Source organism: Budorcas taxicolor, chromosome 10, assembly GCF_023091745.1.
Source record: "Budorcas taxicolor isolate Tak-1 chromosome 10, Takin1.1, whole genome shotgun sequence".
NCBI lineage: Eukaryota > Metazoa > Chordata > Mammalia > Artiodactyla > Bovidae > Budorcas > Budorcas taxicolor.
The window spans coordinates 90,705,331-90,725,476 of NC_068919.1; the positions used below are offsets into that span (position 1 = coordinate 90,705,331).

Below are 20,146 nucleotides of genomic sequence, written 5' to 3' on the forward strand. Positions count from 1 at the left end.
GGGGTTTCTTTTTAAGGTGTGGGACTAAAAGAAACAAATACAATTCTGTTAGGAAACTGAAGTTGTCATTTTAATTCTGCTCAACTCAGAGGAGACCCAAGTCTTTATAATGAGCCTAAAAATCTAATTAAAATAAACATCCACTCCTAGGTCAATTTTGTCTCCAAACTGTAACTACTGATTATACACTTCCTTTAACTTGTAAATAGATGTTTCATCAAGCAGGGAAGGAAGAGGTATATATTACTGAGGGAGAACAGCAAGTAAAAATATTTAAGACCTCTAAGAGTTCTAAACTGTTTCCTTATACAAGAGAATTAAAATTCAACACCATAATTCTTACCCTTTTGTAAAAAGCTCAACACGCAATTTTTACCAAATATAACCACGTACAATAAGCAGTTTCAGTTCAATCTATCAAAAGGGAAGTTTCTTCAGTTCATTCCAACAAGTATCTTCTGGCTGAACTCAAGTTGGAGGAAGGAATATAAACAAAGCTTTACATGCTAATCACCAGTGGCAGGTACCTGTATTTAAAATCGACAATTCTGGTTTTCTTACACAAATCCCCACCCTCCCCACCCCAACAACCCCAGGTGCTACAGTTCCATGGCTTGCCAGTTAGAAGTAGTGTCTGTGTTGTCAAGGTCTCTTTGTTCCAGTAGCTCTGTTTCTACTGCACTTTTCTGACATGCAGAAGTTAAGTTTTGGTTGGTATATGTCCCAAGTTTCAAACTGTCCACTTTAAATTTTTTTTTAAGTTTCTTTTGTTTTATTTATAAAAGAAAAAGAACCAACTCTTTTCACCATTCTGCATCTCCAATGGCTTTGGAAAATATATAATCTCTTCCATTAAGATTCATAATGCCATCCTTGAGATGAAATTTCCATTTGTTTTTACTTCTGTGTATCTAAATAAATAAGTAAAAAATGCATGAGATAAAATAAAAAGAGGAAACAAACAACAAAACCCATCCACACACCAAACATGTATATTATTGCAATTGCAAACTGTTTTCTTTTTCAAGATATAATTGACAAGTAACATAGCAGTTTCTGATGTACAAAGTAATGACTAGATCTCTGTGTATACTGCAAAATGATCTCCACAGTAAGCCTGTTAATATCCATCACCATGAATAGTTACAAATTTTTTTTTTCCTGTGATGAGAACATTTAAGCTCTTTGTTAACTTTCAAATACACAGTGTCATCTAGAGAAGGCAATGGCACCCGACTCCAGTACTCTTGCCTAGAAAATCCCATGGATGGAGGAGCCTGGTAGGCTGCAGTCCATGCTAAGGGTTGGACACTTCCCTTTCACTTTTTACTTTCATGTACTGAAGAAAATGGCAACCCACTCCAGTGTTCTTGCCTGGAGAATCCCAGGGACGGGGGAGCCTGGTGGGCTGCCGTCTACAGGGTCACACAGAGTCGGACACGACTGAAGTGACTTAGCAGCACACAGTGCCATCAAATGTAGTCCTCATGCTGTACATTATATCTGTGAATACTTATAACTTGAAGTTTGTGTCTTTGACCACCTTCACTCATTTCACCTACCCTCCAAACCCGGTCTCTGGCAATCTGTTCTCTGTATATATAAATTCAGGGTTTTTTGTTTAGATTTTCTTTCTGCTGCAGTTGTTAATGGGACTGTTTTCTTATTTTTTCTTTCTGATAGTTCATTATTAGTGCATAGAAACCCAACAGATTTCTGTATCCTGCACTGTACTGAATTCTTTTATAGTTCAGACAGTTTGTTGGTGGAGTCCTCAGCATTTTCTCTGTAATATCAAATTACCTGCAAATAATGAGTGTTACTCCTTCCTTTCTTCATTTGTGTTTTACTTCCTTTTCTTGCCTAACTGCTCTGACTAGGACTATCCATACCGTGCTGAATAAAAACGGTACGAGTGAACATGACTGTCTCATTTCTAATCTTAAAAGAAAAGCTCTGAGCTTTTCAGAGTATGTTACCTGTGGGTTTGTCATATAGGACCTTTATCAAGTTGAGGTACATTACCTCCATAACAATTTTGAGATTTTTTTTATGTTACATTTTGTCAAATGCTTTTTCAGCATCTACTGAGACCATCCCATGATTTTTGTCCTTCATGTTGTCAATATGGTATATCACACTGATTTGAAGATGGCGAGCCTTCCTTGAATCCCTGGAATAAACCCCACTTGATCATGGTATATGATCTTTTAAAATAAATTACTGAATTTCGTTTGCTAATATTTTGTTCAGCACTTCTGCATCTATGCTCATCAGGATGATACCAGCCTATAATTTTCTTTTCTTGTGGCACCCTGGTTTTGGTATCAAGGTAACTAATGTTGGTCTTGTAAAATGAGTTTAAAAATGTTTTGTCGTCTTCTATTTTTTTGAACCATTTGAGAAGGACTGGTATTAATTCTTCTTAAATGTTTGGTAGAATGTACCAGTGAAACCATCTGGTCCCAGACTTTTGTTTACTGGGAAGTTTTTGATTATTGATTCAGTCTCCTTACTAGTAATCACTATGTTCAGATTTTTAATTTCTTCATGATTCCGTCTTGGAAGGTTTTATGTTTCTAGGAATTTATCCACTTCTTCTATATGGTCCTATTTGTTAAAGTATAATTATTCACAGCAGTCTCTCATGTTCCTTTGTATTTCTATTATCAGTTGTTAACATCTCTTTCATTTGATTTTATTTGAATCCTCTCTTTTCTCTTTTTGAGTCTCACTAAAGGTTTGTCAAATTTGTTTCTCTCTTCCAATAATCGGCTCTTAGTTTCATTGATCTTTTTTTCTATTATCTTTTTAGTCTCCATTTAGTCCCTCTGATCTTTGTTATTTCCAGCCTTCCATTAACTTTGGGCTTTTTCCTGTTCCTTTACGTGTAAAGTTAGATTGTTTATTTGAGATTTTTTCCTTATTTCTTGATGTAGGCATTTCTACGTACTTCCTTCCTAGAACTGCTTTTGCTGTATTCGGCATGTTTAGTATGGTGTATTTCCATTTTCATTTGTCTCAAGGTATTTTCAGTAGCATACTGTTTAATCTCCATCTGATTTCTATTTTCATACAACTGTGGTTAAATTGCATTTTAACAGTTTGACACAATCTCTCTCTCAAACAAAAAACAATTAGGTGAATTTTTCAAAAATCTATAATAATATTTATTTTATAGCTCTTAGTATTTGGGTTCATTAAAGTAGTTAATAATGTTTCTCTGCAAATTATTTTAATCTCTACCAGGTCTGCATATACGTGTCATTTCCTATACAATTCTTTACAGGCAAATATTTAAAACATGAATACCCTTTGTTCTCCCTGATGCTTCTAGAACACTTTTTATTTTTTGCCTTTTCTCTGTAACTCCTTTTATGTCTATACAATTTAATTAACCATAGGCTTTTCTTCATTCTCCCTATCTACTGACCACCAGGACATTTTTTCATTATTGGTATCATGCTTACAACTACTCTTTTCCTCCTCACATACACTAACAACTTACATATTGCTGACTTTTAAAATACTGTGACCCCCCAGGATTAGAATTCAAACTAGTATTAGTATTTCTCTAATTATTATTTTATCTCTAATTCTACTTTACTTGTCTTCAGGACACCTGGCAACTGTTTTCTAAAAGGCCACCAATAAGCTTCTAGTTACAACATCAATAGCCTCTTGTCATACGACTTATTAAAATACTTTTTAACTGATTTCCAGGTCTTCACTCTCTCCCTTACCTTCAATCATAAGCATTGCTCCCATTTCAGGCTTTCATTTTCAAAGGAGAAAATTACAGCCTGGAGAAGTTCAATGAGATAATCAATGACAAATCACAATTAAGTGACAAAGATGATTCTTCAAGCACTTTCTATTTATCAGGCTGTTTTCCATAATAATGCAGAAATTCTCACTACGTACAGGCATTTTCTTTTCCCACTGCTAAAACTCCATGGTCTATCATCCCCATGCAAACAGTCTCCACACGTATTCTTAGCAAATCACTGTTTAGTGTCTGCTTGAGTGTGATTAAAAGTGGAAGGTGAAGAATTGCAAATTCAGTTATCCCTTCCTGGGACAGCCCCCTTGCAAGCCTTTCATACTTTACCTCTTACTAAAACCTGCTTGCCCCAAGCTTATTGATCCTAGTTTTGCCTTTTGGAAGGTAATCTAAAAAATAATGAATACTTCATATATTTGAAAACCACTCTCATGCCCTTCCTTAAGACCACTAACAAGCTATATATAAATTTACCATATATCTATCTTTTCTCATTTATTAAAGCAAAATAGAGTACAATAAAGTAACACAGTATTCAGAAGAGGGCCTCTTACATTAAGTGGTCTTATTTTGTTGTTGTTTAGTCACTAAGTCATAGCTGACTCTTTTGTGACTTCCCCTAGACTGAAGCCTGTCAGGTTCCTTTGTTCATGGGATTTTCCAGGCAAGAGTACTGGAGTGGGTTGCCATTTCCTTTTCCACGGGATCTTCCTGACCCAGGAATCGAACCCACGTTTCTTATGTCTCTTGCACTGGCAGGTAGATTCTTTACCACTGAGTCACCAGAGAAGCCCAAGTGGTCTTATAGCTCTGGTCTATTTACACTATTTAGATTATTACACTTAACACCTTAGGATGAATGATTTGAACATCTAACGGATACAAAACTAACATGTCCCAAACCAGCCACTCTCCTCTCCTAAATTTGCTCCATCTGCAGCTTTTCCCATCTCAGTTGATGGTATCTTCATTCTTTTGACTAGTTCCTCATTAAAAAAAAAAAAAAAAAAAAATCCTGGAGTCATTCTTGATTCCCTTTTTTATTTTCTACCACATACACAAGAGTCAGGAAAACTGCTGACTCTTCCTTCAAAACATCCAAGATCCAGCTGCTTCTCATCACTTCCAATGCTATCATCCTAGCCTTAATCATTTCACTCATGTGGATTACTATGATGTCCCTCTATTAATCTCATTTCAACCTTTGTTTCTTCTATATTCTGTTCTCAACAAAGCAATGTTTTTTAAGATTAAAATGTAAGCGATACCACTTTTGTATATTTGAAACCTTCCAAGAGCTTCTCACTCACAGTGAGAGCCCATATCCTCACAAAGTCCTACACCACACCGCCTGCCCCCACTTACCTGACTTAATCTCCTGCTATACTGCTCCCCCAAGCCCAGCTACAGTGGCCTCCTTGCTGCTTCTCACACAAAGTAGGCAGGTTATGCCACCAAATAACGACAAGTCTAACTTTCATCAAGCCTTTGATCCTGTTTCCTTTCCCACTCTATAATTACCCACACTAATTATCAACTTCTAACATAGCGTATTTGGAGAAAGCAATGGCACCCCACTCCAGTACTCTTGCCTAGAAACTCCCATGGACAGAGGAGCCTGGTAGGCTGCCCGCTATGGGGTTGCACAGAGTTGGACATGACTAAAGCGACTTAGCAGCAGCAGCAACTTAGCAGCAGCAGCAACAGAGCATATTAATTACAGTTGAACCTTTAACAGTATGGGTTTGGAAATGCACAGATCAACTTATACACAGGTTATTTTCAATAGTAAATACTACAGAATTAAGTGGACTGTGGTTGGATGACTATCCGTATACAGACGAACCACAGACACAGAGGGCTGCCTCTAAGTTACATGCAATTAGCCCCAGTGTTGTATTAAGGTAACTGTAATTTGTTTTATCATTTTGTTATGTTTTAGCCTTTGTCTCCCTCAACTAGAGTAAGCTTCCAAATGGCAGGGACTGTTTTGTTTTGTTCACTGGCTTATCTCAAGCTCCTAGAACAGTGAGTGCCCTGGAACATCACAGACACTATTAAGTATTTTTGAATAAAAAGATCTTTGTCTCCTTTTCTCTTTGACTTTCTATAGAAAAAGTATTAATTATCCTAAAAATGGATATATAAATTTATTTCTAGTACGAAACAAGTAACTATAAGCTGAAAGATATGGAATTAAATAAGCAAGCAATGAGTAGTAGCCAGGAAAAAAGAATTCCACAGACAAGTGAAGAAACTGCAGTTTGCTGAAAGACAACTTGCAGAAAGAAAATGTAGGAAGTATCACATGCATCAAGTAATATTCTATATACTAAGTACTGAAGTCATATTGAGTAGTAAGTAGTAAATATTTTTACTTGAATAAAATCACAAAATATAACTTGAAAAACAATTCATTTACTGGCCTTACATTAAGTCCTGCATAAAGGAGTATCCCGAGTGCAAGGAAAAAGGCCTCTGAACTTTCCTCATGACAAAAATATTAAGTAACACTATCTACAAACAAGGCCGATGCCTCAACACCTAATGCCATCAGTCCTTACCTATCCATACTATGTGAGAACTCTGCCTCATTATTAGATTTAAAGCTCTCATCTGACTTGCACACAATCAATTCTTTGTATGACTGCTGCTAAAACTGACTCACTGTTGAAATTTAGGCTTCAAAAATAAACTCCTAAATTTCAAGTTGCCTCAAACTACACCCAAGCCCATTTTAGAACACCACCACTCTTTCACTGTTGGCTAAAACATCAAGAATCAACCCTCCAATCTCCAAAACTCATTTGATTATAAAAATTAGATCTCTGTAAACTTTAAAACTGTTTATCATACATACAACACACTACTTAAAAGTTAACTTTTAAATTTCTTACTTCCTTTACTTCCTTTCTTTACTTCCATGAGTAAAACAAAACAATTCTAACGTTAAAAATATTAAGTGTACAAAGGACAATACTAGTCTCTTATAATATGAAAATACTTAGAAGCATATTCCTCAGTCAAGCTAAGGTAAAGGTCCTTTCTTAGGTATCTGACATCCTGCTATCATGATATTGCATTCTGGATAATTTGGTTGCCAACAGGTTCCCTTGAGTCTTCCTAACAATAAATTATTACTGGTATCTCCTGTTGTTTCAACTTCAATACTTTTCCTCCATATGCATGTAACAAGAAATTACTTGTATTATCATGTGCTTGGTATAGGGTATTATGAGTGCTTAACTTACTAGTCATAAGGTACAAAAGTGGATGCCCTGATACTCTGAATCAATGACCTCACTAACCTAATTCTATAATTTCACCGGTATTTAACTGGCTTAATTTTACCTTTACATTAGGAAATGATAAGATTCATTTTTTAAACATTTTTCCTACAGATGTTTGCAATAAACATGGCTATCTATAATATTCATTTTATAAAAGCAACACAAATTTAAGACTTTCATCATTTGTAAAAGAGGGCGTAAAGAGCACAAATTTTGCATAATATGAGTACAGATCGATCCCTGAGTTGGAAAGATTCCCTAGAAAAAGGAAAGGCTACCCACTCTAGTATTCTGGCCTGGAGTATTTCATGGACAGTCCATGGGGTCGCAAAGAGTCGGACACGACTAAGCAACTTTCACTTTCACTTCCAGTACTTGACACAATTAGGCACTTAATAAATATATGTTTAGTGAAATGAGAAGTGCTTATAAATAAAACCCAGCTATGTCTGTCGTAGTTTTCAACACTTGGTAAAGATCTCTGTTGAAATTAAACTATAAAGATGAAGCATAATCTGTGGATTATAAATTTAATGGCTATAGCCAGAAAACAAATTTTATTCTGAATTAAATGTTTCAATAAATAAAAAAATCTCGACAATGCCAAAATTATAACAAAAATACTTGAGAAGTAACATCCTTTTTAAGAATTAAGAAATCAAGGAGTCAATAGCTAATTCTCACAGAACCTAGTTTAAAATTTTTTTATTGCTAACAAAATTTTGTTGTTCAGTCCCTACATTGTATATGACTCTGCAACCCCATGGACTGCATACAGCAAAGTTAAATACTTTAAAATAATTTTCAGTAAAAACGTATCTTTTGTTAGTTACCAGTCTTGTTTATTACCCTCATTCAAAAGGTTATAGAAAGGTTCAATTAAAGCCTTTTAAGTTTTGAGGTAGTTGAGGTCAGAAGGAAAACAGGGTTATCCCACTTAGTTAATATTCATGTTAAAAGACAACCATAAAGTGGCTTTTTTGTTAACAAGTTGGGAGACACAGTCTAAATGGAAAACATACTTTTTGTGATTTCATTCATAACTTATTTTTCAACTATAAAGTTATACAAATTAATTTCTCACTCCATTAAAATAATCTACTAAAGTATAACATTGCTTTCAGTCACACAGTTTATACTAAAGTTTCTAAGAGGCACCAATCAGCTAACCAAATGCTTAAACACTGCAGACAGGATGGTTTAAGGAAGAAATTACAAGAGCAAAAATATTAGTAACCTGATGACTGGCTTCCCTGGTGCTCAGACAGTAAAGAACTGATTAAATCCTTACCTTATCATACTGGCACACAACAACATTTTCTGTATCAAAGAGTTCCTGACCTTCCTCATCACTCACATCATCTTCACTATTGAGGGGTTCCTAAAAATGAAAAAAGAGAGTTCACTTATTTATATTTCATGTATTACTAAAAAAAGGTCCTTCTAATATTCACTGAAAACAAACACAGTGATCTTGAAGTTCTTTGAGAACCAAGGGCCAGACAGATCCACATATACCATGAACATGTTGTTAACTGGCTGCATTAAGATTCTGCCAGTGTCACTGAAATTCCAGTAAGAAATTAAATATAGTAATTAAAATAATTAAGCTATATAATTTATATGACTGAAAAGATGTTACTTTACTTCCTTTATTCAGGATAGCGTAAGAAGATAACTCTTTCCAGTAACTATTTGTCTAGAAACGGACCTAGGAAAATATGAAGATTTAATGAGATAATGGTATTGTGTACCACCAGAAGCAGCTGTGTAAAAAAGAAAACACTGGTGGAGTTGGAAGAGGAAAACAAGGATATAAAAAAGGGTGGCAGCCTAGCTAGTCTTGACATTAAAGACTAGGAATAAAAATTAGTATGTCTACTGGTGGAGGCTTAAAGCATAACTAAGGCAACCACATTTTAAAAGAAGGGGGGGATCTTGATGTCAGTAATGAAGAGAATTAAATGCCAAGATCTAGCTAGAGCATAAAATGACCAGTCAAGTTAACCTTGACCTCAGTTGTGACAGACAATAAAACATACAACTCTAATTTCTAATTAATGAAGAAAAAGAAGCTAGGGCAAAATAAAAATGGAAAGAAAAATAATCAAAACAAATACTGTATATGAAATGGTACAGATGACCTTACCTGCGAAGCAGAAACAGAGACACAGACATAGAGAACAAGTGTATGGATCCAAAGGGGTGGGACAGATTGGGATTGGCATATATACACTCTTATGTATAATACAGATAACTAATGACAACCTACTATATAACATAGGACTCAATGATCTATGGTAACCCAAATGGGAAGGAAATAAAAAAAAGAGGTGATATGTGTATATATATAGCTGATTCACTTTGTTGTATAGGAGAAACTAACAAAACATTGTAAAGCAACTATAGTCCAATTAAAAAAAAAGAAAAGATTTTAAGTCTCTAGGCCTGTACCTATTTACACACATGTATATGTATATATTCTGTAATTCAAAATAGTTATCACCAACATAAATGTAAAAAAGTTTACTGAGGTAAATTTCACCATTTTTAACCATTTGAAGGTGTTCAATTTGCACTTAGTATGTGCAATTATCACCACCATCACCATTTCTATCCACTATTATAGAACTTAGCCAAGTAGGCAAGAAAAACTGCTATTTTTTCACATTTGATTTGATTGCCTACAAAGAACACATGAAAGAGTCAAGAGGCTACCCAGTAAATAAAGATGAGCATGCCCGCCGGCACCCCCACCTGAAAATCCTATTTCTTTTGATCATCCCACTGTGTACAGGGAAGGATTAGGTAGGCGTTCAGTACACTCGGGAAATCAACAACTATATGTTTCTCTTTTCAAAGAGCTTTTTAAAATTTGCTATGATGTTTATAACGAAAAAGAAAATTGAAAAAAAAGTGGTGTAGCAGAAGCCTTTTGCTGCTCATCATTAATCAAGGAAATAGAAATTAAAATCAAAATGAAAAATTTTCTGCCTACCAAATTGGCAAAAAAAAAATTAAGAAGCCTGACAATGTCAAGTATTGGTGAAGACATACACAGACCCATGCATCATTATATACTGAATGCCAGAAGTGTAATTAGTACAACACTGTGGCATTTTATTGTAACTTGAAGATATGCATGCCTTATGATTCAGCAATTCAATCTTTAGGTATAGCACTTGAATGTGTCCCTAGAAGACATATTCCAGATATTTTATAATTGTACAGTTGACAAGTGAAAACAACCCTAATGCCCAATGTATCACAAAAATGGATAAACTTGTAACATTTAACAGTAAAAATAATTATAGGTATATGCAACGACTTAGATGAACCTCAAGAACACCATCTTGGGAAAAAAATCAACTTGCAGAAGAATACACAATTATTCCACTTCTAAACAGGCATGAAAAACTTAACAATATGCTCCTTAGGAATATAAATACTTGTGGTAAAATATAAAGGCAAGGTAGTGACGAACACACAAATCATGAGCAAGGATACTTGGATGGTAGAAGGAAGACGATGAGGATTAGGGAGGGGCACTCAGGGGACTTTATGTTTGGTAAGGGGATTTTTTTTTTTTTTTAACTAGATGCAGACACTGGGTTGTTTACACCATAAAATACTTTTTATCTATTCAATATTTAATAAAATAGTATTCTTTAAAAAACATTACTTAGATAATTTAAAAGAAGAAAGAAGATAAACCAGAAACATCTTAGGTTGTTGCAGAAGGCAATAACAGTGAAAATTGTGGTTAAGACCAACACCATCTTGACTATAAGTACCTAAGCTGGAACACTGGGGAAAACAAAGATGTATTTACATACTTCTAGAAATACACAACAAAAGATGAGTAAGAAAAAATGGTGTGTGAAACTGCAGACAGACAGTAAGAGCAGATGAGGTCATCTAAGGAACTGGTATGGAATATCGAACATTGTAACTCTGAAGTGTCTTCTCTTCCCAAATGCTGTTTTAAATTACTGAAGGAAAAGATGAACCACATCTATCTGGTTCTACCAATGTCTTACCCTTAAGCCACATCATGATGAATGTATTAAGTCAGAGAATCAGAATTACTTGCACTTTCATCACATTTATAAGTAAAACCTAATTTGGTGTATGTTTGCTTTTTGTTACCAGCTACAGAAATATTTTATAAATACATCCAGAACAATCTAAAAATATTAATAGTTTAACTTTATTTAAAATATTACACTGTATAGTGATTTTTAAATTATTTAAAATCTTACATTGTATAGTACCCTAACAGCCTCTAAAAACACAGAATTCATCAATTTGGCACCAAGTGAAGAAGAAACAACTGAGCAGGTCCTCATTTCAAGTCTTTTACTAAAAACTTACCTCTTCTACTTGCCCATCTTCAGCTCCATCTTTCTCTTTGTCTTCCTCCTCATCATCATCGTAGTCTTCTTCTTCATCTTCATCTTCTTCAGATGACGTATCCCCAGTTCCATCAACTTGCAACACCAACGGAGCCTGCTGTTGAGCAGGCTGGGCCTGTGGCTGCTGCTGGCCAGTGGCAGTTATCTGCGCTTGTGCTGGTGTAGGTGCTGCCACTGTTGTAGGTATAACTTGAGTCTTATTTCCTGTAAATAAGATTTGCTGAGGCTGGATGATGACACCTGTTTGTGGTGAAATCCCTCCAGGAAGAGGGGCCAAGACCTAAGACAAAAGAAAAACTATACATTAGAACTAGTTTGAGGATCAAATCGCTCATATTTATCATTTAATACACAGAAACAGGCCCCAATGGGAAAGAATCACCCTCAGATGGCCATATCTCACATAAAGGTAAAAACTACCAAAGCACAAGAGGAATGTTTAGTGAGTGTACGGATCCACTAAATTTTCATTTTACCATTCAAATTTCTAAAGAAGAACAGATTTTTAAAAATTACAATTGCTACATTTATCAAGTACTTGCTATTATCTATATTTCAGATTCCAGACCAAAAGTTATATGTTATTAATTTGCTTGAGGTATGGAGATTTAGTAACCTGCAAAGCTCACAATCAAGTCACTAGGAGACAAAACATGAACCAAGGCTTTCTGGTTCTGCTCTTAGTACTATGCTACACTTTCACTCTATGAAGAACACTGATCTGGAAACTGAAGCCTTGGGTTCCAGTTCTAAGATCACAGATGAAGATGTAGCAGAGGCAAGTCATTTAACCTCACTTCACTGTTTAAGGTCAATGGTTCTCAACCCTGCTACAAATTATAACAACCTGTAACTTAAAAATATTGATACCTAAGTCTCTACTTCTAATATTCTGATTTAACTGATATGAGATGATATCTATTCATTTTATTTAAAGCTTCCCAGAAAATTCTAATCATATAACCAAAGTTGCGAACCACCAGGTCAGATGACTTCTAAAGTTCCTTCCAGCTTCTGCATTCTAGGGTTCTGAAGTAAATCGCAGCTCAAAAAGAACATATTAATAAACATTAATTATATCTGTTATATCGACATATTTATAATTATAGTTACTAAGTAAAAAGCAGAGCATACCCAGTTATAAATTAAAAGAACTAAATGGCAACTCCTTGTCTCCAGGTTCAAGGAAAGCAAAAATAACAAGATAGTATTTCTCTTCAGAAGTTTACAGATTAATAGTGCAATAGACAAAGCAGTAACAACTCAAAAAGACAGAAGGTGTAAGAGACGTACGATATAGCATATGAGAGAACAGGATAGAGTACTAAACTCAGCTATGGGGGACAAGACCTGGTCAAGGACGTTTCTCTAGTAGGTAATAGTTTCTAGTATTTGTGTTTTGGGAGATTAGCCAGGCTTTCTGTTTGCCAGGGGAAAATTGGGGAGAACTGCTAGAAGGAAGGCCAAAGGTGGCATTCTAAACAGATTGGCATCAAGAGAAACCCAGAAGAACCAGCAGAGCACAACTGGGTAAGCTGTGAACAGGTTGGATTAATGCAACTCCTCTGACCTAACCTCCCTCATCATATTATCATATAAACATCATGTGTTTTTGTCTCTGCCTCTTTTTCACAGTACACAAGATCCTCAAGAAAATAATTGTTTCTCTTTCATCTTTGTCCTCACACAAGTGTTTAACACTTGGCAGACAAGCAGATGCAAGTATTTGTCAACGTTGATATAAATAACAGCTAAAACAACTGGAAGCATGGCAAAAAATAAACATGGAAAGATTAAAAAAAAAATCAAGATCACAAAAAAAGACCTTACAACCCATACTGAGAAATTTCACATTTTCCAATAAGCAAAAAAGATTTAAAGATTTTTAGAACAATGACTATAAATAGAATGGCAGTCAACTTAAGAGGGCATAAGACTGGAGGCAGGGAAATCAAGAGGATAACACAGTATTTTAAGTGAGAAATTACGAAAACATCAACTAAAATGAAAAGGGAGTATGGGAAAACGAAACTAGCTTCAAATATATCAAAGGACTGAAAACATGTTTAAACTGAAGTCTGAAAAAAAGAACTATTAAGAATTGGTAGAACTTCATGGTACCTTAGATACTAGAGGTAAGCAAAAGAAAGGAGTCCATGTACCCCTTTCCAGATAATACAGAAGCGCCATGAAACTAGACGAGTTCCTGCTTTGCTCACTCCTAAGCTCCCAAGTCTTTAGTCTCTTGCAAAGACCCTGACACGTAGCCACTCAATAAATGTGTGTTGAATGAATCCTGAGGAACTAGCTTAGGAGGCTGGATGGAGAGTGGTGCCACATATAAAAAGGAAGGTGGGGTGGGGGGAGAGGAGAAGGCATTAGTAGCGATAACAATTCAGTCAAACACACTGAATCTAACTTAAGCTGTGACGTGTACAGGAGAAATTCAGAATGACAGGTTGTGTAGTATTGGAGAAGACTCTAAGAGTATGTATAGATACAGCTGTGGAAAAAGGAATGGGAAGCACCCAGAAGACAAAAGAACCCCATGGTGGTCAGAACTTAAAAGACGTTTACCTGCTGTATAACAGGAGCTTGTACTCCACCAGGCTGCATTTGTGGTATAACCTGTTGCTGCAGAACCACTGACTGCTGAGGCTGAAAGATATACTGGGCACCATTGGCTGCTCTGACCACTTGTAGAAGCTGGCCTAAAGCAAAAAGTATGCATTCCAAGTTACCACTTCAGCAGTGACCACCTCAAAATAAAACAAATTTATAGTGAATGACAGCCCATAGTGAATGTCAGAAATTACTGAGTAAGAAAATTAACAATATTATTCAGGGCTGTCATCTATACACAGTAAACTATAATCCTCACCTTCTGTGACTTCCAGATATGCTGAAATACATTGCTTAAAATACTTTGTTTTTCTGATAATGCTGTTTTCCAACAAAGTTTTAATAGGTTATGAATTGATTAAAAGCATAAATTATCTTTATTGACAAGTCATGAAAGAACAATGAAGCCCAAACATTTCAGGGGCTGTTCATTTTTAAAGCTTTAAAGAAACAAAAGTATAATAAAACATTAATATCTTGAACCAAAGCATTGCATTAACTTAGTTTCAACATGAAAAAACGAGTTTGCTGAACCAATTATCAATGCCATAAAACACTGTATGATTGGCTTATGCAAAATCCCTCTAAAATATTGTTTTACATAATTCACAATCTTGAATTAAGTAGCAAGCAATTATATTTCATTAAAATATGCAGCAAGATAAGCTCCTAAGTTTCTTCTTCAAAAATTAAGAAATTAACAAAATAACAAGAAATTGCATAATTAAGATTACAAAGAAAATACTTAAAATTCAGGTAAATAAATTCTTCAAACATTATTATCAGAAGTAAATTTTGCCAGCCTATAGAGAGATACTATTAGAATGCAATAAATTTTGCTATTTTATAGTAAGGTACTATAGGATTTAGTTTAATGCCACAAACTAGTTCAAACAAATTAAGCTTAATTTGACAGGTTTTAAATTAAATTTAAGTAAAACTTTAATTATTTCACAGGTTAAATGCATTTAGAAAAAAGACCAAGTGAAATAAGCATTCTAGATAATCATACTTTATTGAAGAAACAGGATTTCATTCATGGATCAAAAGTTCGAGTGCAATTCTCATCTTCTTTACTACATCCTCAGCAGTGACTATGGTTTAATATGCTACAGTCCTCAAATCATCTTATTTTAACAACATAAGCCAAATGGTAAAAGAAGTATTACAATTTTCTGTCTTTCAAGGAAGACAAAACTAAGACTAGATGGTACCATATTCTGAGTTGAGTAAGTAACAGTTCAGTTATTTCTATTCACCTGAATTTGTTAATATCTGTTGAACAGGAGTCACACCAGCAGGGAGTGCCAAGGTTGCAGCTGTAGCAGCAGCACTCTGAAAAGAAAACAATCGAAATATGTATGTGCATAACAGCACCTCAGTTTACCTCTGGCATATATTAACCGTATTTAAAGTTTCATTTAGAATATATTAAAATGAAAAGTTCTGGCAGTAAGACTACCTCCCAATTAATAAAATGGTATAATAAAGACCAAAGAGCCTAAATATCTTACCTAATTATTTCAAGCAATTATGCAGAATAATATAATTAGGAGGTTCTCTGCTCCTAGAGAATGTACGCTAAGGAACTCTAACCCACACTAACAATGCTGTACAATAAAAAAAATATCCATTCCATTATTTCTTTCTTACTCTATTTCCTTACCCCCAATTTCTTATTGCCAATTAATGTACTAGTAGCATAAGTATATCTTCATTTCAGAAATCCTAATATTCTTAATTTATACCATAATTAACAAGTCTCTAAAGAAAATCCTTTATCAGAAGATTGCAATTCTTAGCTGGCATCTCTAAGGATTGCAATCTTCTGATAAAAGATTTTCTTTATAGAGAGCTGTTAACTATGGTATAAATTAAGAATACGAAGATTTCTGAAATGAAGATATACCTATGGCATAAGGTGACAACACTGGCATTATCAAGGTGAAACATATATTACTAACAGTTTTAGTAATATAAAAAAATACCTTAAAAATCTTGAGTCACAAAAAGTAATTTCGGCATTTTAAAATGCAGTTACTTTCTGACTTTAAGCTACAAAATATACATGGAATTACATACTCTGAATGTTTTAAATCCAGGATAAATTCTTGATTTACTGCTTCAAGAGATTTCTCCCTTTTCCGCCAAAAGAATTATACATTTTTACTGTTTTTCCTTTTTGTTAAAAAAAAAAAGAAAAATCCTGAGCTCTAAGTATTTCTATGTAAACGCATGCATGCTGTCACTAGAGTCATGTCCAACCTCTTTGCAACTCTGTAACCCACCAGGCTCCTGTGTCCATGGGGATTCTCCAGGCAAGAATATTGGGAGGGGTTGCCACGCCCTCTTCCAGGGGATCTTCCAGACCCAAAGATCAAACCCTCATCTCTTAATTCTCCTGCACTAAGCAGGCAGGCGCTTTACCACTAGTGAAACCTGGGAAGCCCATTTCCATCTATCTCACTATACTGTAACTATAAAACTACAAAGCAGTTGTTTCCCCCCCTCCTCTCCTTCAACCTTTTTTGGGGTTTCTGGTGGCTCAGTGGTAAAGAATCCACCTGCAGTGCACGAGCCACAGGAGAAAGGGGTTTGATCCCTGAGTTGGGAAGATCCCCTGGTGGCAGGAGTGGAAATACACCCCAGTATTCTTGCCTGGAGAATCCCACGGATAAAGGAGCCTGGTGGGCTACATATAGTCCATGAGGTCACAAGGAGTTGGACATGACCAAAGCGACTTAGCATGAAGCACACTTCAACCTTCTTTAAGTACCAAGCTCATATATACAATCTAATGAATACATTTTTATAAACACTTTTATGTGAGTACTTACCACCCTCCACTCCCTCTGGGGGCCAGTGCAGGGACAACACAGGTTAGGTAATCAAGGGAGAATTCCTTTAGAATGCTCACAGCCCACCAATCTGCCTGCACTGCAGGAGACTATGGTTTGGGAACATCCCCTGGGGAAGGGATTCACCACCCACTCCAGTACTCTTGCCTGGAGAATCCCATGGACAGAGAAGCCTGGTGGGCTACAGTCCATGGGGTTGCAAAGAGTCAGACAGGTTGCAAAGAGTGACTAACACTTTTATTTGAACACACTTCAAGAAATAAACATTAACTGCTTTGGAGATGCTAATCTTCAAGAAGCCAACAACTCTTGGAAAATTATACTGAAGTAGGTTAATGATATCGAGTCAGGCTCTAGAAACAGCCTTCCAAGAAAACATGCTTGTTGCCATTTGACAGTCCTAAGTAATCTTTATATCTCAAGCCTGAAATTCCCATTATATCCTCCAAATTCAGCTACAGCTTGCCAGGTTCTCTTTATAAAATGCAGCTTCTGCATTTCATTTTATTAAATAAATGAAAGATTTAAATAAATCTTGCCTATATAAGCAAATGAAAAGTAATCTAAATTTAAGGATTATACAAAAACCACTCAGTATTGAGAAATATTATTTAGGAATGTTAAGTGCCTATAATTCACAATTTAAGATTAACAGATCTCACTCTACTAGCAAACTGACCTACCATTCTCCTTATAGCATACATGACACAATAACCACCTGCATACCTCTGCACATTCAAGTTGCTATAAATATCTGTTGTGATGTATCATATACATGGGCTTCTCAGGTGGCGCAGCGCTAAAGAATCTACCTGCCAGTGCAGGAGACACAAGAGATGCGGGTTCCATTTCTGGGTTGAGAAGATCCCCAGGAGTAGGAAATGGCAACCCACTCCAGTATTTTTATGCCTGGAGAATTCATTCCATGGACAGAGGAGCCTGGTAGGCAACAGCCCATGGGGTCACAAATAGTCAGACATGACTGAGCAACTGAGTATACACACATACATCATACACAAACCATCTTTTTAATGTCTGCTGCAAGTTTGTTCCTGTATCTTGTGAAAAGGCCCTAACATGAATAATGCATTTGAGCAGTAATTTCATAAAGAGAACCTGCAAAACTAGTTTGATACAAGGTCCTGTTTCGTAAGTTCCCTGAAATAGCCTTCTACCAAATACATTATCAGTATTTCATATCTCATGAAATTACATAACTCTTCAATATGTTCATTTCCAATGCACAAAGAGCTATTAGATTTTTTTTTTAAATCAAACTTTTTAATGGATATCTCTGAATCAGGAATAGTAATGTAAACATATAAAAATCCAAAAAACTTTTATTTATAAGAGCCTATACTGATTACATTTTAGAACATGAGAAACACATGGAACAAACATTAACTGAAAACAAGTAAAATGCTGAAATATATATAAATGCTAACACATTTTATTGATTGAAGTCTGACCTATGATCTGTTTAAATACATATGCTCTTTAGAATCAAGGAGACACAACTAATCAGAGATGGGCCATTATTTTGCCAGTCCTTTTAAAGACAATTTTAATTCAAACTTCTTTCCCACAACACTAAAAATTCTTCATAATTAGATGGGCCTACTATAAGTGATTCTGCCAAACTTTCTGTTTTATAATTATACAAGTTATTCCCTAGGAAACAGCCTCAATAGTACCAACTATACTAAGGATCCTACAGTGAAACTTTTCTGGTTAGAACTTTTTTTTAAACTTTATTTTTGGCTGCACTAGCTCTTCATTGCTGCACGCAGGCTTTCTCTAGTTGCTGAGTGGGGGCTATTCTCTAGTTGCAGTGTGCAGGGTTCTCACTGCAGTGGCTTCTCCCGCTGCAGAGCACAGGCTCTAGGGTGTGTGGGCTTCAGCAGTTGTGGCTCATGGGCTCTAGAGCACAAGGCTACCTGCCCCGCGGCCACGTGGAAATCCTGGACCAGGGATCAAATCTGTGTGCCCTATACTGGCAGGCAAATTCCCAACAACTGGACCACCAGGAAAACCTGAGGTTTATTTTTAAGAGTGGAGGTTAAAAAGAAATTTTGGTGCCTGAAACTTGAAAGGAAATTTTTTAAAAAACAACAAAACTATGTGTTAGAATCAACAGCAATGGACTTTTGTGATTTTTACCCAAAATAACTGACTCTGGCAACCTGAACTAGAAGTACAAATAGTCTCAATTTTTTTTGAATTAAAAATTTTAATTTCTATCATACAGAAGTGGAAAATTCTGTAAAGTTATACATGTGTTAAGGCTGATATATATCAATAGATAGAAGTTATCTGTTGCCGGGAGCCAGCACGGGAGATCCCACCCATGACAAGGTCATGCGGAGAGACCCGACAGGCAAGGCGAGTCAGGTCTCAAGGGGTCCTCTACCTGGGCATCTACCCCGAAACCAAAATCTGTCTGTTTACTGTCTGATATACTATACTCTTCTGACATTACAGGGGGCTATCCCCGACCACCTTTCTCTGGAAAAAGTTAACTTAGAGCTCCAACTGTTCTCCTGCATATGAAAGGAATGTTTCAGCTCAAATCCCTCTGATGGCTCTCTAACTTGCCTGACAGTTAGAGACTTTTACAACTTGTGATTGTTTATAGACCCCCAACAGCGAGAGGCACGAAGCTTGAAACATCTTGAAGATATAGAGCCTCTTCTAAAGAGCTAAAAATTATATTGGTGATGGGTTTCACTGTTGAGTCAATGACTGCTGCCAGGCCTCCCTATTCTTTATCTTTTAGGTACCTGGAGGATATTAATCAATGTAATTGGGATATAGAAAAAGAAATATAGTAGTTTTGATGTTAGCAACACTGGACTTTTGAGTTAGTGAACTTTCTCTTCGTTATAAATCACTGTACTCCTCTTTGTTATAAATCGCTGTGTCCTTGCTATGTAAGAATGTAACCTTAATTAGTGCTTTCTGAGAGTGGCACCAGACTTTGGGAAGAACAACACTTTTAAGGGCAAGTAAATTTTCTGGTTGACAGACGCTTATCAGAAAAGGGCCGTAAAATGTTAACTGGCCTCCTGGCCAGAAGATGATATAAATCACCTAAGACTTGTGTATACAGCTAGGTATGCAGAGAGAAAGCCTGGTCTCGATAAGAGTCAGGGCTGCTGACGCTGCATAATTTTGTAT

At 35.8% G+C, this 20,146-nt stretch overlaps 1 protein-coding gene across 1 annotated transcript in view; it reads right to left on the bottom strand.

The window, feature by feature from the left end:
• Window positions 1-631: 631 nt before the first annotated feature.
• Window positions 632-20,146, bottom strand: part of GTF2A1 (general transcription factor IIA subunit 1) — a 35,061-nt gene continuing 15,546 nt past the window's right edge. The window contains exons 6-10 of the mRNA XM_052646976.1: window positions 15,371-15,446; window positions 14,067-14,200; window positions 11,449-11,769; window positions 8,366-8,455; window positions 632-911 (exon numbers count right to left, since the gene is read on the bottom strand). Of these exons, the coding sequence (XP_052502936.1) occupies window positions 804-911; window positions 8,366-8,455; window positions 11,449-11,769; window positions 14,067-14,200; window positions 15,371-15,446 (729 nt within the window). The 3' untranslated portion in view covers window positions 632-803. The remainder of the gene's footprint in view (window positions 912-8,365; window positions 8,456-11,448; window positions 11,770-14,066; window positions 14,201-15,370; window positions 15,447-20,146) is intronic.